Raw genomic sequence first — 25,212 nt, 5'->3', positions numbered from 1 at the left:
ACTGGAAGTTCGTTCAACACTTACTTCAAGCTCCCCTGATAATTGACTTATTGCTATATTCATGCGAGGAAAATATGCGCTGTGTGTTTAATATTAAATTTGTTAGATAAACCCTTTTAGAAACGAAATTGAGTGTACTAGCCACTTATCACCTATATTCCGGTCCTGATTAACACCCTCCTCCCCCAAACAGAATCGCCAAAATCGATTTGTAGAAAAAATCAGCACACACACTCATGTGCACTGGTGCCCGCGCAAGGCTTCATGGTCATTGTAGTCTCTCGGGGTAACGTATTTGACTGCTACTCTTGTCCGTTGGCAACCCTACCCCCCACCCCCACCCCCACCCCTGGGTCGGCCGGTCCACAAGAATATTGTCAATATGAAACCAGTCCGCAGTGCAGAAAAGGTTGGGGACCCTTGATCTACACCATCTGGTTTTGTATGTCTCTCTTTTGGGGATAAAGTTCCTCACTGTCCATCATACTAAGCCTCTCAGAATGCTGCAACTTCCCACCAAGTTCTCTCAGTCTCCAACGGAAATGAAACCTAGCCTATCCAATCCCTGGGTATTAATCCAGAAAAGAAATTTAAAATACTGACAACACTTCTGGCCCCAATTGTCCTATGACTTCCTATGACTCAAGTAAACTAGGAAAATATTAACTCACAACTAGCCTATCTTTAAGATATGCGAGGAGACCAGAGCATCTGGGGGGGGGCTGCACAGGGAGAACATGTGAACTCCAGAAAGACAACTTACCATGCCACTAACCTCTCTCTAATCATTGGAAAATGGACTTTATTTCAAACCATGCTAAACAAATGGTTTACATAGACCTCAAAAAGATTGACCAATTTAAAATATTTTTTATAAATGCAGCCATAACAGTAAAACTGGATTTATTTTCTTTGCTGCAACAATACAAATACAATATTTCAAAATTGTGATTTAGTGTATGATTCCCTTTCATAATAGATCATTTTGATACCTACTGTGCCCAACCAAGTGATTCACTTCAAAATGCTAGTTTAAAGAAATAAAGACTTGCATTTCACAGCCTAGGTTTGGTTTTAAAACCAAGAAAGTACTTCTGAAACAAAGTCATTGTTACAGGAAACACAGCTGTACTTTATTCCCAGAAAACTCCCAAAAAAGCAGAGTAATAATGATTTTAAGTGATAGCAGGGTTATCTGTTGTGCAGGGCATCAGGGGTAACTCCACTGCTCTCCTTCAAAACAGTGTAGTATGACCTTGCACATTTACCTGAAGGGAACAAATGTGCCCTCAGTTGATGCTCATCTGAAAAAAATCAGCATCTTTTGCAGTACAGGTCTCCCTAGTACTGCATAAAGCACCAAGCAGAAGCGTAACTTTCTCCACCCAAGATTCTGAAGTGAGATTTAATCACAACCTTCTGGCTTTTTAAGCATGATAACAATGCACTAACAGCATCTTCAATATCTTTAAGAATTCAAGATTAATAGCATATACTAAAATCCATTAAAGTGCAAATCTGGCATTTTATAAAGAAAATATTTAAAAATTTAGTAACTGTATTCTGATGTTTAATGGAAATTATTAAATTGATATCCATTTATGGGATAAGATTCTACCAAACTAAATGTTAATTACATGAATAAAGTTGTAACAGACTTCAACACTATACAAACCTTTCACTTCAAAACGTTCAAATATCAAATTATAGCTTTTTTTATATATCTGGCAAAGTAAAATTGAATACATTTTCATCTTACAATGCAACAAAGTGCAGTTAACGAGCTTTAACGTATTACTTTGGGTTGAAAAACTGTATTAAAAGGCAAGAAGTCAGTTACATCGAGCAGTGTGCTACTTTACACGGAAATGGTTGAAAATTAATAAGTTACAAGGACAAAATGCACCAATGAACATGCTGTATTTAGTTATTCAAGTAGAAAAGGCCTACATTATGAAGGCTTTCAAAACTGAACCAAAAGTAAGGCATATGTAATGTTTTAGATCTTGAACGAACTGTAAATATTTATAAATGCCAGTGAAATGTGTAACATTCAAAAGAAATCCATGCACGGCACATTAACATAAAGAGGTCTTCTGTACAGTATTCAAAAATTAAGAATTGAATATGAGACCCAACGTAGGACTCTGCAGAAGAAACTGTCCAAATTCTGGGCACTCAAGCTTCAGTTTTGATGTTATTTGGTACAGATGTGCCCCAGTAAAAAAAAAAATACAAACATGATTGTGAGGCAATTCACTGATAAAGGCAGACGGGATCTCCTCTACTGCTGATAATGTAATTTCTTGTTTAAATGAAGATGAAATATACATAAAGCCTCTATAAACTGCAGTGTCTGCATTAGTATAAATTGCACTTGGCAATTCATCACAACAATGGGAAACTGTTTCCACAATCCTACAAGTACCTAACTCTGATGCAGATCCCACCTGTCACCAGTAAAATGAACGCGATAAAAAGTTTGCTGCTGTACTGAACCAACCACCACCAACTTCTTGTTTACTCCCCACACGGGAAACAGCATTATCACTATCCTTTGCTGGACTCTCATCCTCAGGTAAGTAGTCAGGTAAATCTGTGTTTTCCTCCACTTCAACAGGGGTACCATGGAATGGAACCAGCATCTATAAAATAATGATCAAAAATGTCAAAACCACTGGCAAACAGCATATTTATATGATAATGCAAATAGATTTCAGAGCAAACTTGGCATTGACTAATAAACAAGCTCAATATGGTGCCACTAATGCTGTAATAAGACAAAACATTGATTTCAGTTTTTTCCCCCTATTCAAATTAAATTAGTACAAGGTTTGTTAAATATGAACAACAGGAATTCTGCAGATGCTGGAAATTCAAGCAACACACATCAAAGTCGCTTGTGAACGCAGCAGGCCAGGCAGCATCTCTAGGAAGAGGTGCAGTCGACGTTTCAGGCTGAGACCCTTCGTCAGGACTAACTGAAGGAAGAGTGAGTAAGGGATTTGAAAGTTGGAGGGGGAGGGGGAGGGGGAGGGGGAGATCCAAAATGATAGGAGAAGACAGGAGGGGGAGGGATGGAGCCAAGAGCTGGACAGGTGATTGGCAAAAGGGGATACGAGAGGATCATGGGACAGGAGGTCCGGGAAGAAAGACGGGGGGGGGGGGGGGGGGGGACCCAGAGGATGGGCAAGAGGTATATTCAGAGGGACAGAGGGAGAAAAAGGAGAGTGAATGAATGTGTGCATAAAAACAAGTAACAGATGGGGTACGAGGGGGAGGTGGGGCCTAGCGGAAGTTAGAGAAGTCGATGTTCCTAGCGGAACTTCCGTGTAAGCGGAACAAGTGCTACACATGCCCTTACACTTCCTCCCTTACCACCATTCAGGGCCCCAAACAGTCCTTCCAGGTGAGGCAACACTTCACCTGTGAGTCAACACTTCACCTGTGAGTCGACTGGGGTGATATACTGCGTCCGGTGCTCCCGATGTGGCCTTTTATATATTGGTGAGACCCGACGCAGACTGGGAGACAGCTTTGCTGAACATCTACGCTCTGTCTGCCAGAGAAAGCAGGATCTCCCAGTGGCCACACATTTTAATTCCACATCCCATTCCCATTCTGACATGTCTATCCACGGCCTCCTCTGCTGTAAAGATGAAGCCACACTCAGGTTGGAGGAACAACACCTTATATTCCATCTGGGTAGCCTCCAACCTGATGGCATGAACATCGACTTCTCTAACTTCCGCTAGGCCCCACCTCCCCCTCGTACCCCATCTGTTACTTATTTTTACGCACACATTCTTTCTCTCACTCTCCTTTTTCTCCCTCTGTCCCTCTGAATATACCTCTTGCCCATCCTCTGGGTTCCCCCCCCCATCTTTCTTCCCGGACCTCCTGTCCCATGATCCTCTCGTATCCCCTTTTGCCAATCACCTGTCCAGCTCTTGGCTCCATCCCTCCCCCTCCTGTCTTCTCCTATCATTTTGGATCTCCCCCTCCCCCTCCAACTTTCAAATCCCTTACTCACTCTTCCTTCAGTTAGTCCTGACGAAGGGTCTCGGCCTGAAACGTCGACTGCACCTCTTCCTACAGATGCTGCCTGGCCTGCTGCGTTCACCAGCAACTTTGATGTGTGTTGTTAAATATGACATTGTTTTGATGAAAAACAAACTAGCAAAGTGCAGAGCGTAACTGTTTCTCACCCCCTTCCTGCCAACAAAGTGGTATCACAGAACTGGATGATCCAATCTGAAGATGGCTACAACCACTTCAGTCTTGTCTCCTGCCAACACTTCATTTTGTGGCCACTTTATTTCACAGGACCTCATATGGGAAAACAATATCTCCTTCATTACCAAAAACGCTCGGCAGAGGATGGACTTTTTACAGCAGTTGGTAAAATTCCACCTGCCCCAGAGCAAACTGGTACAATTCTACACTGTCATCATAGAGCACAACCTCAAATCAGCCATTACTGTCTGGTTTGGTGCAGCATCTTTTCACAATACATGTAAACCAACAGAAAAGGATTGGCTGTAGTCTATCATCACTGCACTAGGCAATCCGTTTTAATAGGTAAGTATATGGATAGGCAAGGTATAGAGAGATACTGGCCAAATGAGACTAGCTCAGGTGGGCACCTTGATCAGCGTGGACAATTCGGACGATCTAGATCTTGTACCAAACCAAACTGAATTTTAGACAAAACAAAATGTTTTGGATAAAAATCAGAGATGATTAAGTGAATGTATTCAGGCAAGTTTCACATTTATTGAAAAATTAGTAGTTAGGTTCAGAGATATTATTGTACAGTACTGCAAAATATAGGTAATGCCTGAACTATGTTTAACATCAATTATAGAAAGCTGCTGGGTTGGTAGGAGGGGGTGGGAAAGATGGGCAAAGAAAAAAGACCAGATATTATGCAGGAGGTACATGACTCCCAGAAACTGATTTCATCTCCTGGATTAGGTAATCTTTCAGAAGTGAGATGGGATGTTTACCTGTCACAGTACATAGAACCTTGAAACTAGATGACAGATCTGAAAGCACTATAAACAGTTTCAAGTCTCAAATTGCAGACTTTTATCTTACCTCCTCTCCACTCTCATTTTTGATCACTTGTTGTGCTTTCAAAATTTTGGTTGCTGCAATAGCAGATGCCAATGCCTACAACAAAAGATAAACACTGGTTGATCCAACAATATTACTTGCAAATGGGCGCTTCCATTAAAAGGACAAAATATTCTTCAACTTACCAGATAACATTGCCATATTTGACATTTTAATCTGGTTTCTAGAATAAACTTACATACTCAAACTTATACAAAAGAAGCATCTCATATTACATACTTCAGCAATTTCTAGCCCTCTTAATTACAATGTCATACTAGGTACATCGAGTAGTATATGTTATTAAACTAACTTACATCATTTTTAAAAATCAACTAATCTCTGAAGTCATCCATCCCATTTAACAATCTCTAAAGTCCAAGACTTGTAGAACTTTCCTTATTATAACTTAAATGACAGAAACTTCAAAAGTTCTGTTAAGATCTCCAAGCCAAAACGAATTATAAAAATGCTAACTAGAAATGCAGATGGAATAAATAATACCACGTGCATCCTTTGTTTCTAACTTAGGTACAAATAGGGCATGCTAAATTTGCAAGAAAATATTGAATATGGCATCCTTTCCTAACTGACACGCACCCTCAGCCCTGCCAGGTAATGGCGTCTGAAAAGACTGAACATTTCATTATTCACAACAAAATCTTCATTAGATTCACTATGAGAAAAAAAGATAAGGAGCAAACTCATTATGCCTGTTCTGCCATTTGAAAAGATCAAGATAGGATCAACCTTAAGTTACTGACACACATTCCTGCTGATCACTATTCCTTGCCTTTGAGTCCAAAGATCATTCCATCTCAGGCCTTGAATATATTTAAAATAGCCTCCGTAACTTGTACAAAGAAACCCTCCTTGCCCCCATTTTAAATAAGCGTCTCTTCATTGGGTAATTATGCTCCCTTGGTGCATTCTCTCAACATCTATTTTATTAAATACCCTCAGATGCCATGCTTTGTTAATTTGTTATATTTTAAACTCCTGTCAACATAGGCCCAAGCTGCTTAATCAATCCTTCTAAGACAATCGCTTCATTCAAGCAAGTAACCAGTAGAACCGTTATTAAGATACCTTCAGTGTGACTACACCATCTTAGGCTACGTCCACACTACGCCGGATAGTTTTGAAAATACCGGTTTCGAGTAAAAACTACAGGCGTACACACTAAGCGTTTTTCAAAATATCTCTGTCCACACTAACACGGATATTTGGGCGAATCTCCTCTACTGGGCGCGCGCAGGACACACGGAAAACAAGCGAAGAGGAAACGGTATACTTAGTGCGCATTTGTCCCGTTACAGAGTAGAAAAACTTAAAAGGAATTGCTCTTAGCTCTCGGGCAGGAGGACTTAAAACTAAAAAAAAACAAATACTGGAGCGTATGGAGGCAACCGACAGGGAGTTCATGGACAGTATGACCCGGTTGACGACGAACATTGAAAAACTGACTAACTCTACTGCATTAATAAAGTACCTTGTTAAATGTATAAAACCTGTCTGCATCAGTGTTATCTTGTATTTCCATACAATGTTACATTAGGCTGTTACACATCTATTGTCAGAGAAGTACTTGCATAAATAGGTAAACCACCTTCATACAAGCAAGGACAGAAAACAGGGCAAAGTGAGTATACTTATTCATTCAGTAAGCTATGGGTCAACGTATTTGGTGAGTACATTTCTAACTCTTCTGGCTTCAGTCTCGCCGTCTGTTCTGAAATTGTTAGGTTCTGCGAAGCGCAGAATCAAATATCGCTGTGATGATTGTACGCTCTAGTATCAATTGTTTGGCGACAATAAAGTAGTAATAATAATAAGAAGAAAACAATGAAATGCCACGCTGCTGCCATCTGTTCCAGTACGTCATGGCAGTGCTTTTAAAAAGCTCTGGTTACCCCGTACACACCGCAATGGATTTTAGGCGTTTTCAGATTTATTCACTCTGGAGACCGTTTCTGAAAAAAATCCATTTTCGGGGGATGAAAACGCCGTTTTAGTGTGGACAGTGTCAAAACGAAGAGAAAAAGCTTTGTTTTCAAAATTATCTGGCGTAGTGTGGACGTAGCCTCAAAGCCATGAACAGTTGCAGCCATTCCCCCATGCAATAAAGACATTCGTACTTAAGCCCAATACCTTCTGAATTATCTGTATTCTAACTTTGTATTTCATGTATGCAAACACCCAGATCTCTCTGGAGTAGCATTCATATTTTAGTACAACATAAGATGTGGCCATTTGGTCAGTCAGTCAGGTGGATGTTGACTTTCAGCAAACCCTTTCCATACAACTTATTTTCTCTTGCTTCACCAGATTCTTCTACAACTGGGGCAATCTAGCAGCCTACAAGAATTTAGGATGTGGAGGAACTATGCGTATGGTTGCTGTGGGGTGAAGGATCTACACCGTCACAGAGGGAAAACAGCACCGTAAATCAAAACTGAACTCAGTTTGCTGGAGCTACCTGCTGAGCCATTGGGTGAAACTCCCCTCTACTTAATCAACGCCTACTGTTTCATTCTTCTATTTGTGAAGAACGTCAGATACCCCATTTAATATCAATTGTGAAATTTTTGCACCCAACGTGTAAGCATTCATCCAACTGCTTTTTTTGTCAGCACATCCTCAAGTCATACTAGTGTTTGCTCCCTTCTCCGAACTCTGATCTGATGTAGTAATTATTTATACAGGACCCAACAAATGTTTTGCATTCAAAATTCAGATGTATTCCATTTGCGTCAAACACCATTTCCATGACAACTCTGCTTTACAAATCCTTGATTTTCTCAACACAGTGGATTCAAAGCAGCCATTTATTTGGCAGAACTCTTAAAGAACAAAAACTATATTGAGAAAATAGCCAGGATTCCCTCCATTTATTTGGGACACTATGCTGCTTAATTGGTGCAGGACACTGCTGCCAAATAGTTTCTAACTAGCATCAGTCGCATGTACTTGCGTGGATGTTAGACACTACATCATGCTTAGAGCTACCAGTTTTTAAAAGAGCGTCAGTTGTGTGCCTTTGTTCAAAAAGTGATTTTTGTCACTGATAGTCTTTTTAACTATTTCCAGCTTCAGGTAATTGGGGAGGCTGCGTAATTGGGCCAAAACATACAGATCCCAATGAACCAGAATCCACTGTACTCTAATATTATTTCCTTAGTGATAGATCCCAGCACAGTTCTACCAACAAATGTCAGGCTAATTGCACTGCTGTTTCCTGTTCATCTCCTGTTCTGAATTGGAGCACCTTATTATAGTTTGTGCACATTTATTGAACACAAGCGCAATTATCTACAATTACATCCCATTTTTGTATACAGGTGGCCCCCGTTTTCCGAACGTTCGCTTTACGACACCTCGCTGTTACGAAAAATGGCAGCGTGCGCCCCAACAGACAAGCTCCTCCCATGGAACTGCATTCTAGCCACCACTGCTTAAACATGTGCTTTATCTAGATTTATTCTGTGCATCCATTAGCAAGATGAGTTCCAAGGTAGCGGAAAAGCCTAAAAGAGCTCGTAAGGGTGTTACACTTAGCGTAAAACTAGACATAATTAAGCGTTTCGATCATGGTGAACGAAGTCAGGACATTGTCCACGTGTTGAACTTGCCTGCATCCACCATTCACACTATTTTCACGCAGAGAGAAAGAACTTTGAAAGCTGCCGATGTTACTGTTGGTTCTGCTCGTAGCAAAGTGGTCTCTCTTAGTCGGCATCCAATAATGGATAAGGTGGAAAGTCTATTGCTTGAGTGGATTAATGGGTGTACAAAGCCTGGTGTTCCATTAATTTTTCTTATTCTTATACTTAAGGAGAAATCAGTCAGTCTTGTTAATAAGCTGAAACAGAAAACACTGGACGATGGTGATGAAAGTGTTGCGAAAGTGGAATTTAAAGGTAGTCATGGGTGGTTTCATCGGTTTCTGAGGCGAGGGCAGCTTCATAGTTTAACGTTTACCGAAGAGAGTGCTTCGGCTGATACTGAAGCTGCCAAAAAGTTCCCAGCAGAACTGAAGAAAATAATTACAGAAGGTGGTTATTCATATAAGTAGTTAACTGTGATGAAACTGCAATTTATTGGCGTCTTCCCGATTCCAGTAAGTGAAACTACACTGTACATAACATTATTTCTATTTCATAAAGGCCATGTATTTTTATGTGTTATTTGGTATAATTCGGCAGCTTCATAGTTTAAAGGTTACTGGAGAGAGTGTTTCTGTCGAGAGCGCTTGCGCCGTGTTTCTGGCGAGAGTGCTGCCATGAGACTTCCGCTGCGCTAGACAGTGCTGCAGAAAAGTATTTCCACTTTATATAAGCTGTGTATTTATATCATTCCTGCTTTTACTATATGTCACTGTTATTTTAGGTTTTATGTGTTATTTGGCATGACTTTGTAGGTTATTTTGTGGGTCTGGGAACACTCAAAACTTTTTCCCATATTAATAAATGGTAATTGCTTATTCACTTTACGACACTCCGGCTTACGAACCGTTTCATAGGAACGCTCTACCTTCGGATAGCGGGGGAAACCTGTATTAGTTACAGCTTAGAGATGTGTCTTCAATGCATATGCAACTACACGAGCATATTTGACATGGTCATGATCATAATTAATTGAAGATTATGCATTAAGCTAGTAGCCAAGGAAGAATTCTGTCTCAAATCACCAGATGTGCAAAAGAAACACAGGGTACAATTCCCTTAAAGGCTGAACCACCAAATTTAATTGGGAAGTCAATTCTCAACCCAATACCAATTCTTTTCAAAATAGACCTACCTCTGCTTTCAGGTCAGATCGGATCCGTACAATACATCTTTTCACAGTCATCTGGAAAGTGAAACTAATAACACCTTTGATTTTCAACAATGCTTCTTCACAGATGTTTCTTCTTGACTAAAACAAAACATAATTCAATAACAGAAACTTGTTACTGTAAAATTATGAAGCAATTAAAGTGAAACTAATTCTAAGCATCAGTACAAGTCCACTGTTTTACTAACAGCTGATAAAACAGAACTAAGTTAACCTAATCAATTGCTTTAATAGGTCAATGTAATCATTTAAGTGATAAAGTAATAAGTTAATTAAGGAACTACTTATGAAGCAGAGAAAAGCACCTGTATGTCACCATATACTACCTAGATTCATTTTCTTGCTGTCACAGTAAATACATAGAATCAATGAAAAAACAGCAAAGACAGACAAACACCAAAGTGCAAAAGACAACAAACAGAGGAAATAAAAGAAAAAGTATAATAATAAGTAATAAATATTGAGAACATGAGCCCTTGAAAATGAGTCCATAGGTTGTGGAATCAGTTCAGTGTTGAGGTGAGTGAAGTTATCCACGCTGGTTCAGGAACCTGATGGCTGAGAATTTATAACTGTTCCTGAACCTGATGGTGTGGGATGAAAGGCTCCTGTACCTCATTCCTGATGGCAGCAGCAAGAAGACAGCATGACTTGGGTGGTGGGGGTCCTTGATGATGGATGCTGCTTTCCTGCAACAACTCTCCTTGTAGATTTGCTCAATGGTGGAGACCTTTTCAGCTATGTATCCACTTCTAATAGTTATTACAGAATTATTCTACCAGTTTACTCACATGCTAACCAATTTTCTTTTTTAAAAAAAAAGCACTTCCTTCAACTAACAGTACTACATTCAAATCATCAGGTTAATTTCCACTGCTTAAAAGTCTGTTATGCCTCAGTTTTGATCACCCCTAGCAAATCTAATAAATTACTTGGCTATTTTCATTTAATTTTACAAAAATAAACTGAAACAAAAGGATGAATTCTCAGATGTTTTCCTTTTTCCCGAAACATAGCTACCACAATTAACAGTGTAGCAGAGTACTACTTCTCACTTTCCCTCTCCTCCTGGGGCGCAGGGGGGAGGGGAATATACTCATGGTCTTCATCTTCAACCCCACTAGTTTCAACATTCAAAAGATCACTCTTCACAATTTCTGCCAACCTCAATGAGATTCCACAACAGCTCACCACCTCTCACCCACTTCAGCATTTTGAAGTCTTTTCCAACACACTGGTCCCATCTTCACCAACTAATTCTCTTTTTACAGCATTTTCTCATACAACTGCAGGAGATGCAACATTTATCAATGCACCTCTTTTCTCCCCCCATCATATAAGGACTTGAATAATCTTTCAGGTGAGGCACCGAATTTGGTGTTTCTAATGTGATCTTTTATACTGGAGAAACAAATAAATTGGGCAACTGTTTTGTGAAGGGCCTGTATTCAGTTTGTAGACAAGATCCTGAGTTTCCCGTTGGCTGTCACCTGAATTCTCCATCCCACCCAGACTACACCTTCTTGTGCCTTTTGCACTTTTACAAGGCCCAACTTAAGTTTGAGAACAATGAACTTATCTTCCAACTGGGCAACCTGCAGACCTCCAGATTCAGTAACAAATTCTACAATTGCTGACAGCTCCTGGCCAAGATCCTTTTTTGACATCTGCCAAAAAGTAGTTTTAACAAAAACATAATTAAAATTTTAAGATTGAGAATAATTTTTTATTCAAATATCTATCTGGGAAAAACTAGGTCCTGGTACAGGGTGTTGACTTGAAATATCAACAATTCATTAACACAAGAGATCCTGCAGATGCTGGAAATTCAAAATACTGCACACAAAATGCTGGAGGAACTCAGGCCAGGTGGCCCAAAATGTTGTCTGTTTATTCCTTTTCATAGATGCTGCATGACCCACTGAGTTCCTCCAGTATTTTGTATGTTACTGAACAATTAATTTACTCCCACTGATTCTGCTCTACGCGTTGAATTCCCCCAGCAAACCTTTTCCATGCTTGTCAAGGAAGCAAATATAAAACACAACAGAGTCCTCTGTTCTAGAGCTACTCTTGGACTCAGTGGCGACTCCAGAGAAATAAGAATGAAGCAACAATGAATTTAGCATCAAAAAGGGTAATCACAATTAGGCTTCTACCTTTAGCCCGGACATCTCTCCTCCAGAGTCATGCTTTACTTTTATATTATCATGTAGAGCCAAGGATTACCCTTTAGAAAACTGCAGCTACCAAGTTTACTGGGAATGTGAGAGGTTGGGACAGGGGACAGCCAGTTGAAACACAAAATCTGACATCACTGATTAATTGGATTTCAGTAATTTTGTTTTACATGAACAAGAATACCAAACTCCTCACTATCATGTTTTTGAGGCTTACACATTTTCCTGTTCAAATCAATCACATTGAAATCAATGAATTAGTTATAACAAATCTATGACCTAATCCTTGATCAGGATAAACTATGAAAGCAAACAATGGTTTCAAGTACATCTTAGGGAAACAGTGAATGAAGAGAATATGCACTTGCCAATGGAGCTGTTATAAAACCAGCTTAAGTTTGTTCTCCTTGGAACAAAACCTGCAAGGCCACATCAGAAAATTGTGCTTCAAGGTCATGTTTGGGGGCAATGTCACACTATATACAAATCTTCAACACAGACTAACAGACTGATGCAATTATTCCCTGGAGAAATGCTCCCAGTTCCACATAGAAATGGTATTTATGTAGAAACTGGCCTTCTCAAGGAAGTTGCACATGTCATATTGAAGTCAAGAGGGGCTGGCCCATTATTAACCAACCAGCTATTGACAAAGACAAATACCTCATTGCTTATGTAAGCCAAGAAGACTTATGAAATTCGGCTGTAAAGAATGACATTTGATTGCTTCTTAACCCAGCCACAGAGCCCTGATGATCCAAGAAAGTGAAAATAGAAATCATGGTACTGCTGAGGCATAATAAACATACAATTATATTTATGTGATCTAAGATTCATCCTAATCAAAAAGCATTGATAAATTTAATGCCTACCTCAAATGGTTAGGACTATATGTAAGCAAATCAACTACAGAAAGTATTTTTTTAAATTCTCAGTAGACATCAAGTAGAATAAAGGAAAGTGAGTGAGCTCTTGTAATGTGAAATCACCATACTCCAAACTAAAAAAAGGTCTAAATCCAGTGGGACAAATGTAATGGAATTCTTAAATACACCTCAAAGGTAGTGAGAATAGCAAGGATAAAACAACTGTAACACATACCAACCTGTCAGTGAGATTTTCCTTCAGGACTCAAAAAAGTCAAGAACGGGCAAGAAAACTAAAACATGCAAATATTTCTATCATCCATTTAAAAGGGCAAAATAATAAACATTCTGAATACAACTCATATGGAAAAGCAAAGTAAAACTTGAACAAGGCATATTTTAAAAGTTGCATATGCTACCGTAATGACTTTGACACAAATTGATACAGATGGCTCAGATAACCTTAAAATCTTTGGTAGTCATAATCCAATCTTTATAAAGCTACTACTATGGAAAAAAAAGCACAAGTTTTAGCCAAAAGATTACTGTTCCATTCCAGGAAAATATACATGCCATATGCACCATTTAGTCAAGGAAATACTACATTTAAATGACAAACTAGTTAAGAGCACTCGTTTGAAATTCATGACCAGTTTAAAAGATGCATTTCCAAGGTGAACTAATAACTTGTGCTAATTAACACTGATCTTACCGAATCATCCAAGCCATCTATTTGTAAGGTTACTGTTTTTGCACGTTTGTTTGTACTTCCCAGAAAAAACTGAGGCTTGCGCCTGTGAGAATTATAATCATTTGTGTAATCAGATTCTTCATAGCTTGAAGACTGCAATATTTCATAGACTTCATTTGCTAAATTCTTAGTTTCACCAGGCGTTGTCGTCCTACAAAAAAAATTAAGGATTAGCTTAAAAAAGGCAGAACATTGAAAACAATGAAAATCTATTACATCTCTGAGGGAGAAAATCCACTTTAAATAAGTGTCTATGCTCAATTGCAAAAGCTATTAAACCTTCAAGGAAAGCATTTTCTCTGCAACATAGTGGTTAGGATCTTGTTGCCAAACCCTAACAACCACCAACCTTAACTAAAATCAAGCACATGATAGCAAGTAGGAAATTGTTATAAAATGCTAAACAGCTCCACTGGGTTCAGCATATTTTTCTGCACAAGCTCAACTTCTGGGAAACTTATGCAAGTAAGGAAAATTGCAAGCTTATTCACCATTCTTCAGGATCACCCATGCATGGAATACTGAGTTCAGTATGGAGTGTGAATGTACAGAGATTCATCAGCAGTTAAGCCAGGGAATTTGCCTCAGATCTTGAGTAAAATTAGCAATTCTTCTCTACTGGAATGGGCTGGGTGAACTAAGTTTTATGCCGTTCACATATTTGGAATTAATTGAATTTACTTTAAAAGATGTCAAAAAATTCTGACATTAATACTGTTGTTTAACTTATATATTCTAATTATTTTTTAATAGTTTGAGAGTGCTCTTAAATATTATTCAGCTCTCAAACGTTATTTTAGTTATTTCATAAGCAACCCTCCCACCCCCAATTTTACAGCATTAAATCACACAAAGCCATGTGGAGATAAGACGCGAGTTAATACTTGACAGCAAGCCAACAAATGGTATGTGGGCACTTGCCATATAGTTCAGCACTGAGAACAGATAACTCAACTCTACCAACAAATTGATGCAATATTGGTAATATTTTAATTGTAGAAAATTTATTTTAGTACATAAAATATTGCAGATATTACCTCCTTTGAGAAAAACTATCACTATTAAACAAAATAAATTTTTATGCTTCATAAGAATTTAAAAATCAGGAGCATTCATACAGAAATCTTTTAAGAGAAAAACACTGAAAATACAGTGAGAGTAAACTAAGGCATACCTCATCTCTCAGCTATAAAAACAATTCAAAACCATAAACTTACTTTTGGATCACATTTTGTAAACTCAACATCATGCCTAATTCGCTTCTCATTTTCTCTCTGTTGGATCGACATTCAGCCAGGTAACGAAGAGCCTACAGTACAGAGGAAAACACATCAATAATTATAAACATTTGCATATGAAGCATGCCCCCGTTTATACCCCTAGGCTGGTAAAACCATCACATTTTCCTATTTCCAAGTGCATCAAGAAGCAGAGATATGCTTCAAGGGACTTATATCTTCAGTTCACAGCATTAAAAATTCTGGAAAACCGTAGTAAGGTAACAGCACACAAGGACATACTTTGCTCTTTGTTAGTGGCTCCCAAAGTGGGTGATATCCCCCTCCCCACAAAGCGAAGGGAGTTTCTATGGGGGTAGTGGTCATTCGGTACCAAGGGAGGCACCTGAGAAATTACAGGGTTAATTTAAGAAATAAATTACATATTACAAGAATTTGATCCCTTATAATTGATTACAATGATCACATAATCACCTCATCTCTTGATAAACCCACTGTTCTCTTAAGACTTTGCTCGAAGCGCACTATAGTTGTTGAAAAGCAACGTCATGCCTCTGTATTTGGCATCTTTGGAATGTGGTAAGATGGTGGTGCACTAAATCGCAGCGGCTTCTACAGGGTCAACCAAACCTATTATTGTTCTTTTTAAATATACTTTTTACGATCGCAAGAGCTTAAGGACATAAAGAACTTAAAAGTATCGCAGGTCTACCCTACAGCGAGTTGCTCATTGGTGGAGAAACTGAAACTGGTGTGGATTGTGCTGCTGCCTGAACAGAGAGGAATCGGAGGAGTCAGTGTGTGAAGGTGGTGTGCAGTCTAACAGCAACTGATTATTTTAGTCACTTATCCCGTGATTGCAGTTCCCTGTTGTACGTTATCAATGTGCAAGTCCAATTCATGAATTTATTAGTGGACTGCAGGGCCTGATGGCAGGGTAGCTGCGTGGCCTCCGTCGTAGCGAAGACTAGGTCTCAAGCCACAGTGTTGCCTGTTTACAGCCGAGGCATAGCCGGTGCGCTCCACTAGAAGTGGTGTGGCACGGTGTCCAAGCTGGAGTCAGTGCTGCCCCCCCCCCCCAGTGTTTTCTCGCAGCTGTATTTTGAGTCACTTCATAAAAACACTTCCAAACACGTTTGCTAGAACTTCACAACAAAATAGTGATAGTTTGCAACCTTCATACAACATTTCTTTGCTCATTTCTAAATCAGAAAAGCCCCATAAAATTGGAGAACTGATTCTGAAAGCAGTGAGGGAGCTTCCAAGTGCTGTTTTGCACAAGTCATCAGACCAAATAATTAAAACAATTCCGCTTAGTGACATCTCCGTTCAAAGACGAAATGTCTGAGAATGTGAAAGAGACATTTTACAACATACTTGGGACAGAAGAACTTGCTCTGAAGTTGAATGAATCAACTCTGCTAGGCCACAAATCCTTGCTTTTTAATTATGTTTGTTTCATAAAAGATGAAATCATGGTTCAAAAGTATGGGGGGGTGCGGGATCCAATATTTTGGGTTTCTTCCCGCAAGTAAAATAGCAGCACTTAATATATTAGGATGCCAAGTGGATTGACTAAACAATGAAAATAGAGTTGGGATGCACAAATCTTGTTCAGATTGACAAACTAACTGGCAAGTTATCAGGATTACTGAAGGGCTGCACTATTTACAATCTACATTACATTCAGTCTTTCAGTGAGTTTTGCAGCCAAATTTTCTCAATACTAGTGAACCCCTCCGCACCACCAAGGGGTGGAGGGAGGTGGACATTTGTATTCCTAGTAAACTGTCTATATTACAATTTTCAGAGCAGAAGAGACATCCTATGTGTGTATGCCAAAAAAAATGAGTGGAAAATTTTTTTAAATGACAATTTCTACCAGACCAAATTTGTAATTCTGTATCTTATTTTTAAGTAATGATTTGTCAGGTCCATAAGGGTGAATATCCTTAACCCAAATGACTGCATCATTTTAAATTCTGAGACTACAGAAAACTGCAGCACAGAGCAATTCAGGTGTCTTTGAATCAGAGGCAAATTCACCATGCAGCAGAAAGTCAAATAGAGCAATGGCAAAGTGGATGGGTTATAAAAGTAGAGAGCTTGCTACAGCTGTACAGGATATTGATGAGACCATACCTTAAGTACTGAATAGATTTTTTTTGTGCCCTTATTTTTGGAACCATTTCTGAGAAGGCTTATCAGGCTGATTTTCAGGACAAAGGGTGTGTTGTATGAGGAAAGCTCGTACATCTTGTGCCTATGCACATTGGATTGTGCACGTTTTTTAAAATACAAGCTTTCAAGAGTTGACAAGCTGTTAAAAATGTTTCACTTTGTGTGAAACATCTAAGACATAAATGAGAATGAATTTTCTTCGCAGGCCCTTTGACCCACTGGGTGTGAACAACCAAAAAGATGGCAAATCTTTGGAATTATATATTCTGGTGAGACAGAGACTGAATCATTGCACACACTTACAGTAATTTTATGTCTTTGTGCTGTCCTGCTGCTGCAAAACAATAATTAACCAGATTATAAACCTGATTCAGACATTCAAGACAGAAAGAGACTTCTGACCTCTAAGCAAAAAATCTATGTGACCATAGCTCTACTTTCCTACTAAAGGTGTAATGAACTACAATTCTATCAAACTTTATTTAGACAAAGACTAAGTTTTATATAGGAAATGTAACCAAGAGCCAAAGACTTGTGTTTATTTTATATTAGGAACTATTTACTTTTCATATAAATGGTAAGTGCTACAAGTGCTCAGTGTAGCAGGCAGCAAAAAACAAAATTAAGTTGGCATTTCAAGTCACGGACTCAAAAATTCATTGGCACTTCTCTATAAAAATGTGCATCTTAAAAGAATTTTCACTCCTCCCTCCCCAATGGGACTTTTGCCATTCACCTCTCCTCCCTCCCCAGGCAATTCAAAGCATTTGTCTCCATCATTAATGCACCATTGCTGCAGTTCGCATGAACTAAAAAAAATACACTGTAGTTACTTATCCTGTCATCTAACAGCACTATAACATCACCAGGAAGCACTGAGTTCTAGCCCTTAGTACACATGGGAACATTTGTAGGTTTCTTTTCAAGCTACACACTATCTGATTTCGAAGTATGAGAAAAATTAACAGAAACTATGGATACAGGAAGGATGTAAATAAGGTTGAAAGAGTGCAGAGAAGGTTTACAAGGATGTTGCCAGGACTTGGGAAACTCAGTTACAGAGGAAGGTTGAATAGGTTAGGACTTTATTCCCTGGAGCGTAGAAGAATGAGGGGAGATTTGATAGAGGTATATAAAATTATGATGGGTATAGATAGAGTGAATGCAAGCAGGCTTTTTCCACTGAGGCAAGGGGAGAAAAAAAACCAGAGGACATGGGTTAAGGGTGAGGGGGAAAAAGTTTAAAGGGAACAGTGGGGGGGGGCTTCTTCACACAGAGAGTGGTGGGAGTATGGAATGAGCTGCCAGACGAGGTGGTAAATGCGGGTTCTTTTTTAACATTTAAGAATAAATTGGACAGATACATGGATGGGAAGTGTATGGAGGGATATGGTCTGTGTGCAGGTCAGTGGGACTAGGCAGAAAATGGTTTGGCACAGCCAAGAAGGGCCAAAAGGCCTGTTTCTGTGCTGTAGTTTTTCTATGGTTTCTATCTATACTGGAAATCTAAAACAAGAACAGAATATGCTGAAAATATTCAGCTGTTCAGGTTGCGGAAAGAAAAACGCTTCAGATCAGAAGCCTTTATTAAAACTGAAAAGGAGACAGAAAAAACTTGTAAAGTTACAGGAGTAAGGGGGAGCGGTCGAGGGGATGTCTCAAAGGGTAAAAGTGTGGAAATGTTGTTTACAGCTTAAGGCTGATTTATACTTGTGCATCAAGTCTACGCCGTAACCTACGCAAGTGGCCTACACGCGTTGTGAGCATTTATACTTGTGCGTTGGTGTCTCTGCGTTGCTCTGCAATTCGCGTACGTCACACATGCGCACACACCTGCCTGTGTAAGGCTTCATGGTCATGGTGGTCTTTCTCCGCATAAACAAGTTTAATGCAAGCATCTTTTTTCGTAAAAACGAAATGTGCCCTCCATAATTTCGGAGATCTGTAAAGCTTTATGGAAAGCATTGCAGCCAGAGTTCCTTCCCTGCCCTTCAGTCGCCCAATGGGAAGCTATTGCAGCGTAGGAGGAAATGTGATGCTACCAAGCAGACAGCTGTTGCGGTCTGCATTGCTGCGACGTGTAGTTACATTTTGGGAGAGGTACGCGTCAGGCTACGACGTAGGCACTGCGTAGGGTTCGCAGCGACGCTGTACCTACGGCGTTGATTTGACGCAGAAGTATAAATCAGCCTTTAGTCTGGTGAATCAATGAATGGGACCAGTTAGAAGGTGCGAACATAATTAAAAAAAGTGTGGGAATTGTAGAATTCAGAGTAGGTGGACAAGCTCCATGACTGGGCATATCCTCCACTCCCAGAGACAAAAAATCCAAACAAGTAAGCTAATATTACAGATGGATGATGGATACAGACCACACAACAAAAAGCAAATTACTTTACATTACAGAATTTAACATCAAGTCCAGAAGGTTACAATGTGACTGGCCAAAAAATAAAGCCTGCATGGGGCCTCAATGAGATGGTACAAGAGGCTGCACACCAATAGATCACAGTGGGAGCAAGATGGTTCAGAACATCCAATGTATTATAACCCCTATCAGCAATCTTACAATGTGCTTATGGATTTGGAGTTGTATCTATCGCCAAAAAAAATCATTTAAAATATTTTTGCTTGTTGATTTATATTCTAGAACTTGCTATATTTTATTCAATTGAATATTGTTATTTAAAACTTTTTCACATCTTCAGTGACTGGGATTTTTCATGACCCCATTTATCACAACTCCGATTTTTTTTAAAACCTTGCAATACTCCTCTTATATCCCTGGCCAACTGAATGCTGCAGTAATTTGACATGCAGGTGACAAATGAAGTGAAGATGAATTAAGTGACACCCATTCTTGAATCCTTCCAAAGTTAAACATTTTGCAGTTTATTAAACTGAGAAAAAAAGTAAGACAAGCATAAAATACTCTGCAGAACTAGGGAACTGATTTTTTTTTTACAGTACATTGGTAAAAGTATTCATAGATAAGTCTCCCACTGCTTCAGTGATAATTTCAAGTTACATATAATGCTCATTTAAGTGAGCACAGAAGTTACGAGATGGCATCAGGATCAGTTCTCACAGGCAATCACCTTTTTACTCTGGTTAAGAGGACATTTCCCTCCTAACCCTTTATTATTAACGTGTGCAAGTAGAAAGCATACAAGTAACCATAATAATGACACTCACCAATATTTCCACCATATTATGTGAATTTCAATTATTTTGCAATGAATTTAAATTTGTGTAGAATAACCCCAAAACTATTTTAAAGCTCTACAATATCAAGAGATTTTCAATGGGATCTATTCAATTAGAACTGTAAATATTGTGTCAACAGCTGAAGTTATAGGCCTAAAGCTTCCTGGTAAAATGATAAAAGCCTGAATGAAAGGCAAATGCGAGATATTCCATAATCATTAAATGCAGGGAAACTTAACTGGTTTTTGTTACGCCTGATAATCAGACTGTAAACGCACTGAATGCTTGAAATTACTAAAGACTGAGTTTAATCTTTCAATTCTCCTTGTATGAATCACTTGATAAAAAGAATTAAGAAAACATTGAAACCTACCGAACGTTGAAATGTTGAATTAAAAAACCTACCGTACGTCGAAAGGACTAGATAGGGTGGATGTGGAAAGGATGTTTCCTACAGTGGGGGTATCCAGAACTAGAGGGCACAGCCTCAAAATTGAGGGGACTACCCTTTAGAATAGAGGTAAGGAGGAATTTTTTTAGCCAAGGAGTAGTAAATCTGTGGAATGCTCTGCCACAGACTGCGGCGCAGGGGACAAGTCCAAGTGTACATTTAGGGTGGAATTTGATAGTTTCCTGATCACTCAGGGCATCAAAGGATATGGCGAGAAGGCAGGTGGGTGGGGATGAATGGGATCCAGGATCAGCCATGATGGAATGGCAGAGCAGACTCGACGGGCTGAATGGCCTAATTCTCCTCCTGTGTGTTAATCTTATGGTAAAAAGACAGACATCTTTTATTTTTAAAGTACTAGAGTATTAACTGACCAAGAAAATGCTGTGTAGTAAACAAAAGAAACAGGCCAATCATCGGTAGTGGGGAAGGTGATGTCATGATTAGGACAAAATATATTATCACTTAAAGAATAGTTGACTTGTTCAAATTAAGTAGTATACATTTTTCCTCAATTGAACAAAACCATTTTGAGTTGTTGACATTTTGCATATGGGCTTTCAGAAGATACTTGATAAGTGTCAGCAAAATTGCAGTCTACACGCCTACTGATACCTAGGTCATAATTTATATAAGGTGTCCTTGCTTTTGTGTTGTTTGCTTAATTAAAAACTCAACTATCCCAGTCCTATTTTTAAACCTTGCACCTTCAATGATTTATGAACTCTCCAAGATTACTGTTAAAAAAAATGTTGTGAATAAGTCATCAAGCAACTGCAAAAGGAGATGAAGGAGATGAGTTTAAGGTAGATAGATTTGCCGGTGAATATTTTTGAACATGAACATTAATGAGATGGATTGGTACTTACCAATAGTGCAGAATAAACAACTTGTGGATTTGAGTGATCCAAGAATAGGATCAACCCAGGCAGACATCCTTGATCCTGCACAATCGCTCGCCTGTTCAACGGGTCAGATGCTAAATCTTGCAGCTGGTTTACAACTGATAGCGCATCAGGCTCCCCACTCATTATGCCACCATCCACTATGCCATACGTACTGTACTGTAAAATGCATAGTAAAATTAAATATCCTTCAAGACTATGGATTCAATGAGACAGTATTTAAATAATTTATTTAAACCCTTCCAAGACTAAATGCGCATAAGCCTTAATATAGGAAATATTGACTGCACATGATGCAGAAGTTTGCGTACATTTTAGATAATGCAATATTGGATGTAATGAAAACTAGTATTTTAACCAAATGTAGACACAATTATACACAACACAAAGGAACAAGATCACTACTGCTGGAAAACACCAATGTTGAAAACAAGCCATCGATTGTAGTACTAAGAAATCCCAAGTGACAGTATGGTTTGAAAAAAAAAGCTCAAGCACCATAGGTCATAATTGAAATAAAACACAATTAATCAGAGGCAAATCTCATCCTTGTGCAGCAGAATTCATTCTCACTTTCATATCCTTCCTTTGCATAACTTTACTCCATTTCTAACTTCTTCCTACTCCAAAGGCATGTTATCAACTCTACCCTCTTGTAGAGACAAAATAATTCCACAGTGTTACTTCTTGCATCCTAGGTCCTAAGCTCTCCAACTACTTCTCAAGACCTCACCAGCTCTCCTCACACAACTTAAAACCTTGTTTTTAATCAAGCTCTTGCCTATTTCTTCTTGGAGCACCTTTGAATGAATCACTGTCTGTCTGTCTGTCTGTATCTTGTTTTACGGCGGTTGGCATCCAGCTTAATGGTGCATTACCGCCACCCTCTGCTCCAGAATGTGCACTAGACATACATTCTAAATCCCCTCACCCAATCGTACACACGTGCACGCATGCATATATACAAACCTACACTTCACCCTCCCATCTTTGACCACCCTAGTATCCTATTCCTGTTTATTCGTCATATTCTATATAAAAAAAAACCCTGTACCCCTTAAAAACGCTAAAAATACCCGGACTTGTGCTCTCTCACCCATGCCCAGCAACCCTTTTAATGTGAATTCCTGCATCCCCAACTCCCTTAATTTATTTCTCATCATCTCTCTCTGTATCCCATACTTCCTGCAACTCAGAACTACATGCTCTACTGACTCCTCTTCCTGACATTCCTCACACAATCCTGTCTGGTGTTTCCCTATCATTTTCAATGTTTTGTTTAATGCACAATGCCCCAGCCTTAACCTAGTCCACACAATTTCCTCTCTTCTGTTTCCATTACCTACACTAGTAACTGCAACACTCTTTTGTATTTGATATAAATGCCTCCCTTTCCCCTCCCTGTCCCATCTTTCTTGCCACATTCGGTTGACTTTTTCCCAGATTACACAATTAACCTCTGCTTTACTGATACTAATGTGCATTTCCACATTTTCTTTCTTTAACGCCCTCTTTGCCAACTCATCCACCCTCTCATTCCCCTTCACCCCTACATGTGCTGGAACCCATAGAAATTTTACCTGACCTCCCTGATTTGCAATTCTTGTAACTAACTGAAGGACTTCATAAAGTACATCTTGTCGACTGTTTGTGTGAAAAGACCTTAAACTTGCTAGAACTGAGGATGAATCTGAACATATCAATGCTTTGGCTTGTCTGGCTTTCTGCACCCATTGCAACGCAACCAACACTGCCAGCATCTCCACTGTAAACACCCCTAACTCATTAGATGTTCTTCTGCTGATTCCAATTTCTTTTGCTGGTATTACCACCCCAAACCCTGTCACTCCTGTTTCAGGTTCCTTCGCACCATCCATATAAATGTGAGTATAATCACTATACTTTTCCATCACATGACAGTTAAATGCATCTACCAAATCTGTTTTATATCTTTCTTTCCTTTTTACCTCTAACAAATGCCAGTCTATGTCAGGCCATACAAGCTTCCATGGAGCTACAACCGGATAAACTACTGAAGGACTTATCCTCAGATCAAACACTCCACATTCTTTCGCGATATCATTCCCTACCCGACTAAAGGTATCCCTCTGAAACCTCCCATTTTCCCAGCATTCTTGCAACACTCCTTTAGTAGGGTGAGAATCATTGTGCCCCTGCAAGTTAGCTCAGTAGTTTGCCATCAGTTGCATCCTTCTTAGTTCCAAAGGCATTATTCCCATTTCTACCTGTAGTGCTGACACTGGTGACGTTTTAAAAGCCCCACTGCACACTCTCAAGGCCTGAGCCTGAATCACATCCAGTTTCCTTATAAGAGACTTAGCTGCTGATCCATATACTATATTTCCATAATCCAATACAGATCTTACTAAAGCCACATACATTCTCTTCAAAGCTGAACAACTTGCTCCCTATTCCCTACCAGTCAAACATCTCATCACATTTATTACTTTTTTACATTTCTCCTCAACTTTCCTGATATGGTCTGCCCAGGTTAATCGTGAATCAAATATAACTCCCAGAAATTTAAATGATGCAACCCTTTCTAATTCAACCCCATACATCCTTAACTTCTCCCCTACCTCAACCCTTTTCCTGGTAAAAAATACAGATTAAGTTTTATCTACTGAAAATCTACATCCCCAATCATAACCCCACTCCACCACTTCATCAATTGCTTCTTGTAGTGAATGAATCACTGCTTATTGTAGCTCATTTTAAAGACCATCGACATGCAATCCATGTGAACTGTCAATTACAAACTAAAAATCGCCTAAGATAGTTTCATTTACTAATTTATTTGTTACGCACATCTTCAGTGGGATTCTCCAGGAAAAAAAAATGGGTTTTGCGATGGGGGGGGGGGGGGTCATGCCTGTCACGTGATATTGCAGGAAATAGTTTATTCAGGAGATACTCAAAAGGTGATTCTTTCCAGAGATTTCTTGCCCATTTTATAATCATGTCATGTTACAAACGATCCAGATAACAAAAGCATGATTTTTTTTTTAAACACATCACAGGTCAGAGTGTATACGGACTACGAAAATATGTCTTAAATCTGTAACAATTATAGTACTAACTTCCAGAATAAATTGAATACCAGTTAACCCATTCCTTTAACTAAATTAGAACTTAAAGCCTTAATTCAGAGTGAGGAAGGCGCGAACTCATCCCAAACATCTTATGTTCAGCCCGAAGCCCTCGGCCACAACTGAGTCCCTGTTTAACCTCTAGCAACCATGGCCTCCACGTACCTTTAAAACTAAATACTTAAGTCTTCGATTACGTTAAGACGTGTGGTAATTGTTGATCGATTCGGCAGTGATCGACAAAGTACAAGCACCCTAATCGACAGTGACTGGATGAATGATATGAATTTAATAACAGCTCCAATCCCTTCCAACGAACAACCACCGGCTCCGCCGCCCTGCCCAGCACCCTCCACACAACCCATTACA

The 25,212-nt window shown here is 39.2% G+C and overlaps 1 protein-coding gene across 1 annotated transcript; it reads right to left on the bottom strand.

Moving 5' to 3' along the window:
• Positions 1 to 846: 846 nt before the first annotated feature.
• On the bottom strand, positions 847 to 25,193 carry armc1 (armadillo repeat containing 1). Its single transcript, XM_072254448.1, has 7 exons — positions 25,009 to 25,193; positions 21,698 to 21,892; positions 14,969 to 15,060; positions 13,713 to 13,902; positions 9,919 to 10,035; positions 5,101 to 5,175; positions 847 to 2,645 (listed from the first exon to the last, which is right to left on the bottom strand). The coding sequence occupies exons 2-7, from the start codon at positions 21,857 to 21,859 to the stop codon at positions 2,454 to 2,456; spliced, it is 828 nt and encodes a 275-aa protein (XP_072110549.1). The 5' UTR covers positions 21,860 to 21,892; positions 25,009 to 25,193; the 3' UTR covers positions 847 to 2,453.
• Positions 25,194 to 25,212: the final 19 nt, after the last annotated feature.

The sequence above is a fragment of the Mobula birostris genome, chromosome 1, assembly GCF_030028105.1.
Source record: "Mobula birostris isolate sMobBir1 chromosome 1, sMobBir1.hap1, whole genome shotgun sequence".
In the NCBI taxonomy this organism is placed as follows: Eukaryota; Metazoa; Chordata; class Chondrichthyes; order Myliobatiformes; family Myliobatidae; genus Mobula; species Mobula birostris.
The sequence above is the reverse complement of the archived record's forward strand: the minus strand, read 5'-3'. Positions and strand labels throughout refer to the sequence as shown.

Coding starts and splice junctions, on each gene's coding strand:
- armc1 (XM_072254448.1), bottom strand. CDS start 21,859: ATGAGTGGGGAGCCTGATGCGCTATCAGTTGTAAACCAGCTGCAAGAT. Junction 10,036..13,712: donor TAGATGGCTTGGATGATTCG/GTAAGATCAGTG, acceptor GTTTTGTTTTAG/TCAAGAAGAAACATCTGTGA. Junction 2,646..5,100: donor AAAATGAGAGTGGAGAGGAG/GTAAGATAAAAG, acceptor ATTATTTTATAG/ATGCTGGTTCCATTCCATGG.